The sequence below is a fragment of the Coenobita brevimanus genome, chromosome 93, assembly GCF_032717465.1.
Source record: "Coenobita brevimanus isolate Jiangsu-jjx chromosome 93, ASM3271746v2, whole genome shotgun sequence".
In the NCBI taxonomy this organism is placed as follows: Eukaryota; Metazoa; Arthropoda; class Malacostraca; order Decapoda; family Coenobitidae; genus Coenobita; species Coenobita brevimanus.
In genome coordinates, this window is record NC_137046.1 from 61,173,227 (window position 1) to 61,187,457 (window position 14,231).

Here is a 14,231-nt window from a genome sequence, read left to right on the forward strand (position 1 = left end):
AAGCCATCACAAGAAAATCACAAAAAATATCAAAATATCCATACACAAACTCCACATAGTAACCCCCAAATCTACACACACACACACCACACAAAATCTCCACATACACCCCCAATCTACACACATACACCCCAATCCACAGACATACACAATCCAAACTCCACACATACACCCCAATCTACACACACACACACAAAATCTACACACATACACACCCAAAAAACTACACATACATACCCCAAGCTCCACATACATACACCCCACCCCAGAGTTCACACTCAGCTCTGTCATACTACTTTCTTAGCCTTTCAATCATAAGTATGTTTTAGAAACACTCAGGCTTGTTTACAATACACATTAAAATCAATATCATCACCACAGAAGCAATAAATGGAGAAAGAAAGGTAATTACTGGAAAAAGAAAGGAAAAATATCTTACCAAAACTGCAAACCCCTCCCCTGTGACTGCTGGAGCCTGACTGACTGACCAAAAGCCGGCACATTCCATTCACCCCCACATTCCTTCCCTCCCTCCCTCCCCCCCACTAGTTTCCTCCCCCGCTCCACCACCTCCTCCCTCCCTTCACAGCCCCTCTTTCCTCCACCTCTCTCTCTCTCTCTCTCTCCTTCCTTCCTTGTCTTCCTTTTTCCTTTCACCTCTTCCTCCTCCCTGAAAAGCACTCTTCCTCCAATTCTCCTCCTTCCTGACATCCTCCCTTCCCTCCACTCCCACTAGTTCCCCCCCCCATCTTTCCTCTACCTCTCCTTTCTTTTTCATTTTTTCTTTCCTTCCTCTCTCTCTCCATCTCTTGTCATCAATCTTCCTTCCCTCTTCCTCCTCCTTGAAAAACACTTTTCCTCCATCCCCCCTTACCTCCTCTCTCCCCTCCATCCCTCCTTACCTCCTCTCTCCCCTCCATCCCCCCCCTTTCCTCCCCCTCCTCTCTCATTAGACACACACACACAAAGTAAAAAATAAAATACAATCCATTACGGACAAGGGAATCACCTATACACAAGAGAAGGATATTTGTGAAGCACCACCCCGTACGGGATTATGGCGTCTGGCAATGGATGGATGGATGGACTAAAGAATTATACACTATATCAACCAACTCCAAGTCTCCATAAAGGCACCAGATACTAATAAATATACAGACATGATAATTACCGTAAAAATAAGCGAACACCATAAATAAATAATAAATGCAGTCATCGCTCACCTTCGTCATCTCCAGCAGCTCCGTCTCATCTCCCACAATACTCCTGTGACGTCACCTTCCACCCGTAAAATGATATACTTTTCAATGGCAAATTTTATGCACAGAAGCTCTTGAATATATTATCAGCTGTTCAAATAATAATTACTGTGCAAACTTTGTAATGAAGGAAATAGGAAGAGGTCTACAAAGCCTCCCAGGCCACGTAGATTCAGGTTCACCCGATGACGTAGCAATGTCTTCAGAAATGGAGGAATCAAGTCTTAATCCGGGCTGGGATCTGAAAGGCCTTACTACACAGTGTACACAGAAAAGAATAAATTGAAATTTCAAATGGGTAGCCAATAGGGGGCCAGTGGGGAGCTAAGGATCTGGGGCCGTACTTATAAAACCTGCATCATAGTTAGGTGAAAGTCAGAAATGTGAGACTTAAGGAGCAGTTCATCATAACAAAGTCGACACTTTGTTCGAAATCATAAGCATCTGAGATAAAATCTGCTGTATGTTGCACTTGCGAGTTTTGAAAATTGAAGAAAAATACATAAAAACAGCAGAGAAAAGACGTAACAAAAAATCTAAAATAAATACGATATTCTTCTCATGTTTTCAGTGAAAAGTCAGCTGATTAATGTCAAGTTTTAGGAATTATTTATTTACCGCCTTTGTTTCAATTGTGGACGAGGACATGTTGCCTCACCGCACCATCCTGTAAACAAAACAACCGGACGAAGAGAGAACCTGTATTTTTATAGATCTGAAGGGGGCCTTCGATTCAGCCCCACACGATGGCATTCTGTACCGCCTGTCGTGCCTGGGAGTCTTGGGCCCACCCCTGGCTTGGATGTCGAATTATCTTGCTGGCCGCAGCTTTGTGGTGTCGGTGGGTGGGGCCTTGTCGGATCCCCATCCTGTTCATCGGGGGGTTCCGCAAGGGTCTGTGCTCAGCCCACTCTTATTCAACGTGTTGCTGTCCAGCCTGCCTCAGATACGTAATGCTACTCTCCTGGTTTACGCAGATGACATCACCATCGTGTCCCAGAGCCCTTCCTTTGTGGAGGCGCAGCAGTTTCTGCAGTCAGCGGCATCCACTTTTTTGGCTTGGGCACGGAACTGGGGCCTTGCCATCAATGCTGACAAGAGCGCAGTGATGCCCTTCACTCTACGCCGTTTACCATCATCTCCAGCAATTTCTCTGGACTCAACCTCAATCCCTGTTCAGGAGCATGTGCTGCTTGGTCTCCGGTTGGATGGGCCCATCCTCACTTGGCGCAGTCACATAGAATACTTACGGTCATTTTGTGCAAAACGACTTGACATCATGAAAAGTATTGCTGGATCCCGCTGGGGGGCAAGCAGGGACCTTTTGTTGGCTTACTATCGATCCGCCATCTTGGGGAAGATCAACTATGGCTGTTCGGTATATGGCTCAGCATCTCCTACACAACTACAACAGCTGGACACTATTCAGATGACCGCTCTCCGGATTGCGCTGGGTGCTTTCTGCTCCTCACCCACATTGTCTCTGCAGGCTGAGGCAGGTGTTCCCCCCCTCCATCATACCAGGATGAAGTTGACTTGTCGCCGCTACTTTACTATCCAGCGCTTGCCCGATGACCACCCACTCCCGGAGCTCTTTACGACGGCAGGGGTCTCGACATCTCATCCATCGTGGCCCATCAGGTCTCGACGGCCCCTCTTGGTGCGTGCTTTCCATGCTTACCACACTCTGGGACTTCCTCCACCAGCTCGCCACCTGGTCCGATCAGTATCTCCTGCGCCCCCGTGGAGGGACCTGTCCTCACCTGTGTCCTTAGACCTCCCAGAGCCCTTTTGTAAATCACAGGATGGCCACCTGGCCCCTCGCATTTTCCTGCAGATGGCTGGCTCCACCTATCTAGGGTTCATGGCTATCTTTACCGACGGCTCCCGCTCCTCCACCCCTGCAGCAACTGCAGCTGCCATCTTCGTAGAGGACTACTCCATCTGCCAGACATGGCGCTTAGGGGATGCCCATGATGTAGTCACTGCTGAACTCTTCGCAGTCTTGAGGGCCCTGCGTTTTTTGATGTCTCATTCCTCTCCTCGGCCAGTGGTCATCTACACTGACTGCAGAGCGGCCCTTCATCTCATCGCTTCTTCTAAACCCTGCTCCATATGTCATCTGGTTTATGAAATCCAAGATGACCTTGCTCAGCTGCTGCAGGGAGGCTGGAAGGTACGTCTGCAATGGATTCCCTCCCATGTGGGCATCAGGGGCAATGATGTGGTGGATGCAGCAGCTCGGATGGCCTTGACTTTTCCTGATGTGGAGCCCTACCCCTTGCCAGCCATTACTCACCGTCGCCTCTTAGCCACGAGGTGTAGTCAGGCATGGAATGCTGATCTCTATGCCTCCCTCCCCACAACAGCGCTGGGCTTATATCGCTCCGACTCATCGGACCAACCTTGGGTACGCTCTGTCTCCCAGATCCTGGACGTCGCTATCACCCGCCTGCGTATTGGACATGTTGGACTGGCATCACATCTGCATCGGCTGTGACTGCACCCAGACCCCTACTGCCAGTGGTGTGTGAATCAAGAGGAAACTGTGGCCCACTTTCTGCTGCATTGCCCACGCTTCTACTCCATCCGCACCGCCCTGAGGGAGCGCCTTGCAACCCTTGGTATCCTGGACTTCACCCACCCCATCCTTCTTGGTGGGGTGGGCCTAGATCGGCACCTACGCCACTCAGTTATACGCCATGTTTGTGTCTTCCTTCGCAGATCGGGGCAACTTCGCCGCCTGTGATTAAAGAGTTCTGCTACACCTGAACCACCGTTAGGGCTACATCTGACTACACGTCGGGTCCAGCCCTTCAATCAACACCAAGACCAAGACCAAGAACCTGTATTTTTACACAGGAAAAATACATAAAAACCTGAGAGTCCTGGGTTCGATTCCCGGCATATTGATTACTCATTATATAAATTAAATTGCCAAAACATTACCAAATATATCTGTGTAGTTTATCGTTCCCCCAATGTTTCTTCGGAACCCAGTGTATTTGATTCCATATCCACTCAGTTGAGTAACCTTGACCTTGCCTTTGGCAATGAAATTACCATTTTGGGTGATTTTAACATACACAACGTTGAATGGTTATTGCATTCTGCCCGGACTGACGACGCTGGTCTAGAATGCGAGCTGTTTGCGGAATCGTTTAATCTCACCCAGTTGGTAAAGCAACCAACCAGAATACCTGATAATCCTGACCATAATGCCCATCTCTTGGATTTATTCTTGACAAATAATCCAGATCAATACAGGATAGAGGTACTGTCACCACTTGGATCCTCTGACCACAATCTCATCAAAGCCTCATTAGTTAACCCTCCTACACCTCCCCATTCTGAACCTGTCAGGGTGACCCGATGGCACTTTGACAGGGCAGACTGGGATGGATTTAGAAATTATCTTGCTGATGTTCCATGGCAGTCTTTCTTCTCTAGTGATCCCAATTCTACCCAGTCCCACATTTGCGACTTAATACTAGCTGGTATGGATTTATTCATACCAAGTCAACAATTCACTAAACAAAGGTATTTCTTCAAGTAAATCAGTAATTACTGTGGAATTAATATATTTATGCAGTATAAGGACTGATTAATTAATGTTATTGAATTTGTTTAACTGTTAAGTACATGGGAGAAGGAGGGAGGTGAGAAGACAGGAAGAAATCAGTAGGATAGAAGTTGTGGAAGCAATGAAGAAAGTTAAATTGGGGAAAGCCTCAGGAATTGATGGAGTGTGTGGTGAAATGCTGAAGCATGGGGGAGAGATAGTAGTAGAATGAATGTGGAAGATGCGCAGATTGACCTGGGAGGAAGGTAAAGCCCCGGATGATTGGAAGTCAGGTATAATTATTCCCTTGTACAGAGGGAAAGGGGAAAAAGAAGTGCGTGGTAATCATAGGGGCATTTATCTTCTTAGCGTAATAGGAAAAGTATATGATAGGATACTTATTGACAGAGTTAGGGTATGGTATTAACAGAGGAATTAGTTGGAGAAGAACAGGGAGGCTTTAGGAAGGGAAGAGGTTGTGTAGATCAGATATTCATTCTAGATCTTTTGTGGAAAAGTGTCTAGAGAAGGGAAAGAAGTTGTATGCGGCCTTCATGGATTTGGAGAAAGCATATGACAGGGTGGATAGACAAGGATTGTGGAAAGTATTAAGAATATATGGAGTAGATGGGAAGTTGTTGAATGCTGTGAAGAGTATGTATGAGGGTGCTGAGGCTTCAGTACATGTGGATAGTGAACTGAGTGAGTTTTCCTATTTGAAGGTTGTGTTGAAACAGGGATGTGGCATGTCTCTATGGTTGTTCAATCTGTATATAGATGGGGTTATAAAAGGATGTGGCATGTCTCTATGGTTGTTCAATCTGTATATAGATGGGGTTATAAAAGAGATACAAGGTAGGGCATTGGATGTTGGAGTGGCCCTAATGACAGAGGGCAGTATTTGGAAACTCCCTGTACTGTTGTTTGCAGATGATACTGTGTTGTTAAATAAAATGAAGACAAAGGGGAGCTGCAAGGCTTGGTGCATGAGTTTGGGAGAGTGTGTAAGAAACGGAATTTAAAGGTGAATGTAGGGAAGAGTAAAGTTATGGTCTTCGAGAGAGGTGAAGTCAGTGAATGTACAATGAGGTTGGATGATGAGGAAATGGAAAATGTGAGTACATTTAAGTACAGTATTTGGGTAGTGTGATGAGTAAGGATGGAAGTTTGGAGGGTGAAGTGCTCGAAAGGGTATAACAAGGAAGAAAGGTTGCTGGTTCCTTGAAGGCAGTGATAAGAAACAGGGAAATGAGCATGGAAGTGAAAAAGTTATTACATGACAGTATTGTGATACCAACTCTGACGTATGGGAGTGAAGCTTGGACGTTGTTGGAGGGACACAAGTCAAGAGTGAGAGCAGTGGAAATGAGTTATTTGAGAGGAGCCTGTGGAGTCACATGGAGAGAGAGACTGACAAATGAGGATTTGAAGGATCATTGTGGTGTGGCTGTGAATGTGATAGGAAGCATTAGGAGAAACACACACGAGGTGGTTTGGCCATGTGTAGAGGATGGAGAATGAGAGACTGATGAGGAGAATGTATGTGAGTGAGTTGGAGGAGGAGAGAGGGAGGGGAAGGCCTAGGATGAGATGGAGGGATGGAGTGGAGAGGTATATGAGAGGGGGTGTGAATTGGGAGCAGGGCAGTGAAATGGCGGGGGACAGGGTGACGTGGAGGCGATTTGTTTGTGGCCACCCCGTATAATGGATTAAGGCGTCTGGCAATAGATAGATAAATTCTCTCACTAAGGAGATGAATATTTTGTAAGAAATGCTGGTTAGGGAGATCAGTCTTAAATCTTCTGGTGTGGTTTTTTTTTCTTTTGGCAGGATTTTTGTATTTGATGCTTTCCACTCCTTTGGCTTTTCTTTAGTTTCCAATTCTTTGACAGAGCTGTTTGTCAGGGCTTTTAAGCATGTGGTGTTTTCTACCAGAGCTTTGTACATTTCTGGCTTTAACTTATCTGGTTCTGGTGCTTTTGTAATCTTTAGTTTTTGTGTTGTGTGTTTTACTTCTCTGTCCATGATTTCTGGTTTCTTCATTGGTTTTATTTCTCGTTCAGTGGATAGTGCCATATTCAAGTGTTTTGTTAGATGTCCCGGGAGAGCTAAGTGGTTCACCTGTATGTTGCCTTCCTGTGCTTGTAGGGCTTCTTCATAGGCTTGCCTAGTTTGTTCATTCCATATTTCATTTATATAATTAATGTGCTTGTTATACACATTTTCCCAGCATTTTATTAGTTCCTTTCATGCCTCTTCTTCACACAGCAATCTCCCTTCTGTATCATATAAGTTTACGTCTTGCATTGTCTTGCTTTCTTTACCTCATAATTTGTCAATACTGTATTCTCCCAGAGGGATTTGCTCTTATTTTTGCTGTCATTTATTTCCTTAGTTTCTTTTAGCTCATACTTGGTTATTTCCTCTGTTACTAGTGCCTGGGTGTGCTTTTTGTGTTTCAGGTACAGGGCCTTGTAATAGCTTTCTACTTCATATGTTGTGGCATTTCTTTTTCTGTTTAATTCTCTTCATTTTTGTATCGCTCTATGTATATCTTCAGTCATCCATTTTTTTTTTTCTCCACTTCACCCTCCTTTATGTGTTTTCTTCTAATTTTCCTTTTCAATATATCATCAGTTGCTTTCTTCATCACTGTATATATCTGTGTAATGTCACATAGGTTTTGTCTTTAATTTCTGCTTCCACTTTTGTTGCAAATGTTTTTAGTGATTCTCTGTCAGTTTTGTAATGTATACTTTCCTCCCATTTGCCTTTCTTGAAGTTTGTTGTTGTGTTCATTTCAAGGGAGAAACAGGTTTGTTATCAGGTTGTGGTCTGTTAAGTCAAAATAATAATTCCTGCATTTCATCTATTTTCATGTGGTTAAATGATCTGTGTAATTCTCTGTTTACTAACACATAGTCTGTCACACCTTTCTGGTTGTTTTTGCTCCATGTGTAGAGACCGTCACATTTTTCATCACAATTCAGTAATATAAGTCAGTGATCATTCGTCCATTCACTAACTATTTTCTCATTTTTGTCTAGTCTCAGTGGTCTTAAGAAGGTCTCTCTGTGGTATGTATTTCTTCCTTAATGTCTTTTTCATCACTTTCTATTAACCTAATTATAGGTATGTTGTTTTTAATGCATGAAGAAAGAACCAAAGGTCAGGAGCCCACAAATTGTTCCCTCCAAGGAAAAATAAAAACAAAATAACAGAGAGCCAAATTCAAGATCTGTTCATTTTGAAAGACTGAAGATCATAGGTAGTAGGAATTACAGACAGAGACAGATAGTTCCAGAGTTGACCTGTTGCATACATGAAGGACTGAGAGTAACAGTTATTTCTTGCATTAGTGGGTTAGGCAGAAAAGGGATTAGATTTTGTTGCAAGACAGGTGCTATGCACCCACTGTAGTGGTGGAGGGATGGAAGCGACAGTTCAGAGGAGCAGTGACCATTCATGTAGTGATAGAATAGAGATAAAAATGCAACAGTGAGGTGAAGAGACAGTTGAAGGGAGTCAGTAAGAGAAGGAGAGTTAATGAGACAAAAAAGCCTTTGACTCCACCTTGTTCAGAGGAGCTGTATATGGGGAGCTTCCCCACACATGAGAGTTGTACTCTACTCAAGGGCGAATAAAACCCACGCATAAAGCCAACAACTGTGAAGGGGTAAAGAATGCACGGAGACGGCTTAGCACACATAATCTCTTGGAAGCAGATTTTACAAGAGAGGTAATGTGATCTTTCCAAGATAAGTTCTGAGAAAATGAAACCCCAAGTATGTTTAAAGATGATCCAGGATTGAGCTGGATATTATTAAAAATTAGAGGATACTCCTGTGGAATATTTGTTGAATTGTTTCTGATGCCATATCACTTTGTGTGTATTGGTATGAGTTGTTGTTAAAGGCAAAAGTTGGGATTGTGCTTGGGATGCCTGGTACCGTTTATGATAAATTCCATGGTTCTGTGCTTTTGTTGTTGTTCAGCTTTAGCATGTACCATGCTCAGTACCAATTATGTATGGTAACCAAGTGATCACTGTACCAAAAATGAACTGTATGTTGCTAGTTAAACTTGAGTACCATATTTTCTCTCATTTTTCTGTGTCTACCCTCCTGTCTTCCTATTTTCCCCATATTTTTTTTTCACTTTTTACTACTCCTCTTGCCTAATGGGCATTTTTATAAACTTAAGTCTGAAAGCTGTGAAAAATAAGAAGGCATAAATATTTTGTGGTAGGTGGTGGCAACCATCATCCACATCTTTGTAGTGCTGCCTACTTCTTCTTATCCTACCATGCCTCCTCCCACCTCTAAACTCAGGACAGTATATCCTTTTCATCACCATATCTACAGCCATTCTATCCATGTAATTATGGCAATCCAGTGACACACTCTTCATCACTTACTCAGTTGTTGGCCACTCAAAGAAATGTTTTCTCAGCACCTTGCATTTTTTAAGAATGACATTGCATCACTTTTTTTTTTAAATAATTTGTGGCAACCTCAGACTTTATAGTGTGTACTGTAGCACTATGTTTTAAGAAGAGATATGGTAGATAGCTTAGGAGCAGATAGAAAGAATTGGTAGATGGCTTAAGAAGAGATAGAAAGAAGTGGGAGATGGTTGAAGAGTATAGAAACTAAAGTCAGATAATTTTTGTCTGTCAGGAGAAGGAACAAGAAGTTGGTCAGGGATGCGAAAGTTACTTTTGGTGAGCAGTTTTTATCAGGATAAACAACTAGACTCTGTCCTCAAGCTTTGGGAACCCTGCAGGAAATCAAGTCATGAAGAAGCTTTGTATAATGGAGGGAGTGTGGAAATTTAAAGAGCAGCTAGCGGAAGGGGGTAGGTAGACAAAATATACTTAGGCTGAATTGTTGAAGATGCCTAATGAGCATGGGGTAGAGTAAAAGTCATAGATGTAGTACAGATGTAGTCTGGCTGGACAAGGGAACCTGTAGGTATAACGTGACTTTTTGGTGGAATTATGATGTGGAAATAGCATAGAAAATAGCATGTTAATACATAGAAGAAAAATAGAGTTAGGGAGTTTACCTGATGTTAATGCATAAGGCTTACAAGACTAGGACACAGAAGGAAATTACAAGAAATATGCAAGAGAGAGAGAGAGAGAGAGAGAGAGAGGGGGGGGGGGAAGAATTGAAAGCTCTACTTGACTGCAGTATTCGTAGGTTTGGGAAGGCATTTGTTAGTCCCATCGGTGACAGTAAAAATGGGCTATGAGGAAACAGGTTAGTGATGAAAACAGCTGTCTGTGAGAATGATTGGAGGGTGAAGCAAGGAATTCTGTTGGTGTTATGCATTGGAGTTCTGTGTTGAATCCTTTGCTGTTATCCTGGAGCATACTGTCAATTAGTTACTGCCTTGGGAGCTCTTATGCACTGGTGAATTATCTCTAATTGCTGACAGAATGCAAAGGGCTGGAGAGGTAAAAGAATGGAATAGAAGCAAGGGAACTGAAAATTAATTCTGTACTGATTAACAGAGGTCCTAGTCACCTGGTGTGAGGAAAGTAGGTCAGGATATCATGCCATCTGCTGTATGCAAAAGTGGAAGGAATTCTGTTATGTATGTAGTTTGTAATAGATGAGTTCACAGGTGTAATAATGGAGGGATATTCTGTGCAGTGTTTGGTAGCATCCAGGCTATAGAAACACATTTAAGAATTGTTTAGTGAAATAACTGCTTGGGATGTTTGGAGGTGTTCTGTTTATTGTAGGAAGAAATGATAATTCAGTTGCTAGAATGAGAAGTGGGTGGAAAGAGTTTTGGGAACTGTTGCCTCTCCTGACCATGGTGGGGCTTCTCCTTTCGTTCTAGCAACTTTTGAAAACGTGTTAAGTTTTGTATTGCATGGCAGTGAATCATAACCAGGGAAAGAAGGGAATACAGACACTGGAAAGTACAGAAATGTGGATGTTCAGTTGGACAATAGTGCAACATTGACAGAACTGATGATAGTGTGGAGTGAAAGATTTAGCATAAGAGATCTTGTATATCGGATGCACACTGATAGGTTAAGATGGTTTGGACATAATGGGAAGGTGATTCAAAAGCATTTACAGTTTTGAATAATGGAGAGAAGGATGCCCAGATGCAGACTGAGGAAGACATGGGGTGAGATCATGCTGGGAGAGCTTCAGGATATGGGTAAGGAAATGACTTAGGACTGTGGAGAAGAGATCCACATATGCTAGAATGATCAGTGGTTTCTACGTGGGTAGTAAGCTAATGAAGACTTACCTGTCTACATAGATATCATCTTGAATTTGACCTGCTTGGGAATGCAGTGACAGAATAAGAATAAGGAAAGAGAAGTAAAAAATATGAGAACTACCAGCAGTATGCCTAGCAACATGGGCCACACAGTCATTCACACATCTTTTAGACCTCCATTAATTTGGTCCATATGATAATCCATCACCCAGTCCTATTGCCCCATCACGAGAGTAGGGGTCCAGGGCTTGGCTATTCATGTTTATACAGGTAAGGTGACAGTGATCAGTTGTTCACCCTATAGCAGAACTGTGTGAGCAATTTAAAAAAAAAACTATCTATCTATTGCCAGATGCCATAATCGCGTCAGGGGTGGTCATTTGACTCTGAGTTATTTGTTTTACAGGGAGGGGCACTAACCCTCCACCAACCCACTTGTTGACACGTAGGGAGCACGTATGGTTTGGTTATATGGTTGCCACCCAGCGTTGTAAATGGTTTCTTGGCTTACATGAAACCATTTGGCTTGTCACTCAATGTAAAGCCACCTGTAATGGAAAGAAAAGCAATAAGTAGTGACTGGAAAGATGGGAGAAATAGGAAAAGAGGAGGGCAGGCACAGAAAAAGAATGATTAGAAAAAAAAAAAAAAGTTGGGATGAGATGTGGTATTGTTGAGTGGATAGGGAAGCATACACCAAGATACAATGGACATGCACAAAGAATGCACATAGATTGGGTACCAAAGGAAGTGTGTGTAAGTGATACAGAGGGTGGTGGTGGTAGAGGCAGACCTTATGTGGTATGGAAAAAGAGTGGAACAGTACACAGACAAGTGGGAAGAGGAAGAAGTGTTTGAGAGAGTGAGGAAGAGGAGTGGTGGGGAAGAAGAGTGAGAGTGTGAGAAAGGTGTGCAAGGATATGGTAGACTGGAGGCATTTCTTTCATGGCCCTACCCTGTTTTGGAAGTTCAGAGATGATGATAAAGATAAACCCCAACCACCTTTGGGAAGTTGACCCTTTTGTGCCACAATCATTTGCAACACTCATACTCACTGAATCACCAAGCGTCTAATTATATTGAAGCAACAGGACTAACACACTACATCAGTAGATAATTTGAAGCTCCCCTGTCCCCTCCCTTGATCTCCCTTTGGCCAACAGAAAATAAAGTGGAATGTACTCAGGTGTGTGTTCTTGATCAGTATTTATTCTTTTTGGTATGGATATAGTACACACAAACAGCATTAGCAGAGAATGACATTCTGTGTACTGAAAAAAACTTTGCTAGGGCCTATCTCTGTAGTTATACTGTAGTGGTAGTTGTGGACCCAGGTTCATCTGAAATGTGCTTCCATCTTTCAGGGAAATAAGTAGGGAGTTGAGGGATGTTTGTTTTACCAGGCAGTGGAATTGACAGGTTATAGAGTGCCACCCCAAGAAAGCATCCCTGTAATCTTTTAAATGCAATGTGTCCAGGCATCTTGAAATTAATGGATCTTGAATTTGACTGTCTGTTATCTTGTTTTTATATTTTCTTGGAGCTTCTAGCCTTTAGTTTCTTCTTCCTTGCATTAAAAAAAAAAAAAAAAAAAAAATCACTGTCACAAAAGTCCTTCATACCTTTTCAGTCCCTATTCTGCTGTATATTTGCCCTGTAAATATTTATTCTTCTCACTAGGGCCCTTTTTTATATTACCTTATTCTTTTCTGTATATAATGCTGACAGAGGCACATGCTGGTTCTCCTTTCACCCCTTCAGTAGATCTTTCTTGTATGGGTAGCAGAGTGGTTAGCAGTGCTGGTTAGAAGCTGGCAGCCTGTTAGCACCAAGGAGAGAGAGAGAGAGAGTAATACAAAAGGCAAAATGAATACCGGTACAGTACATATGAGGGTTCATTGTGGTTACCCAGATGGTACAATGCCCTTGTATCCCAGGATGGTTTATGAAAAGCTTGCCACAGCCTCAAAGGTCCAAGTTACGAAGAGGAGCACTGCAGCATAAATATCTGTGTATCTGTCAGTCTGTCTGTCTATCAAGCAGTCCGTTTGTTCATCTGGCAATCTAACTATTTGTCCACCTAACCATTTGTCAATCCAATATTGTCCCCAGCTTTACAAACAGACAGGGAGTTGTACCTGGTGGCCAAATGTAGGACATGGAAGGAAGGGAAAAAACTAGGACAGAACGAAATAGCTGAGAAGTAAAATGATCAGGGGGAAGGAAAAGAGATAATAGAAATGACAGAGGAAAATATGGGAGGAAGAAATGAGAAAAATGAGAAGTATATGACAAGGGAAAATCAACAAATAGCCAGTGAAACACCTGTCAGGGATGATGCAGGAAAGCTGGTTGCTGGAAAGGAAGATATAACTTTTTTTTTTTTTTTTCGAGTGGGGAAAAAAAAAAAAAAAATAAAAAAAAAAAAAAAAAAAAAATCCATGCACTTCGTACACTATGCCACAGGTGTACTTCATTCCTAAAGTCTGCAACAGTTGAACTTGAACTGCCCTGGGCTGAAGTTTGGGAGAGAAGCTAATCTGGGGTGGAGGGTTCAAAAGAGAAGCTGAATGAGGGATCAGATTCGGACAGGGAGGGGCTTAGCACTGTTGAGCCAGTACAAGGCCCACCAGCACAGATTAGGGAGAATGTGTGATTGCACACACAGTTAAAAATTATCTTTACAGTTTCTCATCATTACAAGTTGAAAAATGGTGGATGAACCAATTAGAAATGTTCTCTAATTCTATCTATCTATCTATTGCCAGACGCCTCAATCCCGTTTGGGGTGGCCACAAACAAATCGCCTCCAAGTCGCCCTGTCCCCCGCCATTTCACTGCCCTGCTCCCAACTCACACCCCCCTCTCTCATATACCTCTCCACCCCATCCATCCATCTCATCCTCGGCCTTCCCCTCCCTCTTCCCCCCTCCACCTCACTCACATACACTCTCTTCGTCAGTCTTTCACCCTCCATCCTCTCCACATGGCCAAACCACCTCAGTGTGTTCCTCATAACGCTTCCTATCACATCCACATCAACACCACAATGCTCCTTTATATCCTCATTTGTCAGCCTGTCTCTCCATGTGACTCCACAGGCTCTCTTTTGTGTATTCTTTCCTGCAGCCTTCTCTGCATTAAAAAGAAAAATGTATTGC

General features: G+C 43.0%; 1 protein-coding gene across 1 annotated transcript; it reads left to right on the top strand.

The window, feature by feature from the left end:
• Window positions 1–2,061: 2,061 nt before the first annotated feature.
• Window positions 2,062–3,759, top strand: LOC145412460 (uncharacterized). The gene has a single exon (XM_080282344.1). It carries the CDS (start codon window positions 2,062–2,064, stop codon window positions 3,757–3,759), a length of 1,698 nt encoding a protein of 565 aa, XP_080138470.1.
• The last annotated feature ends 10,472 nt before the right edge of the window (window positions 3,760–14,231 follow it).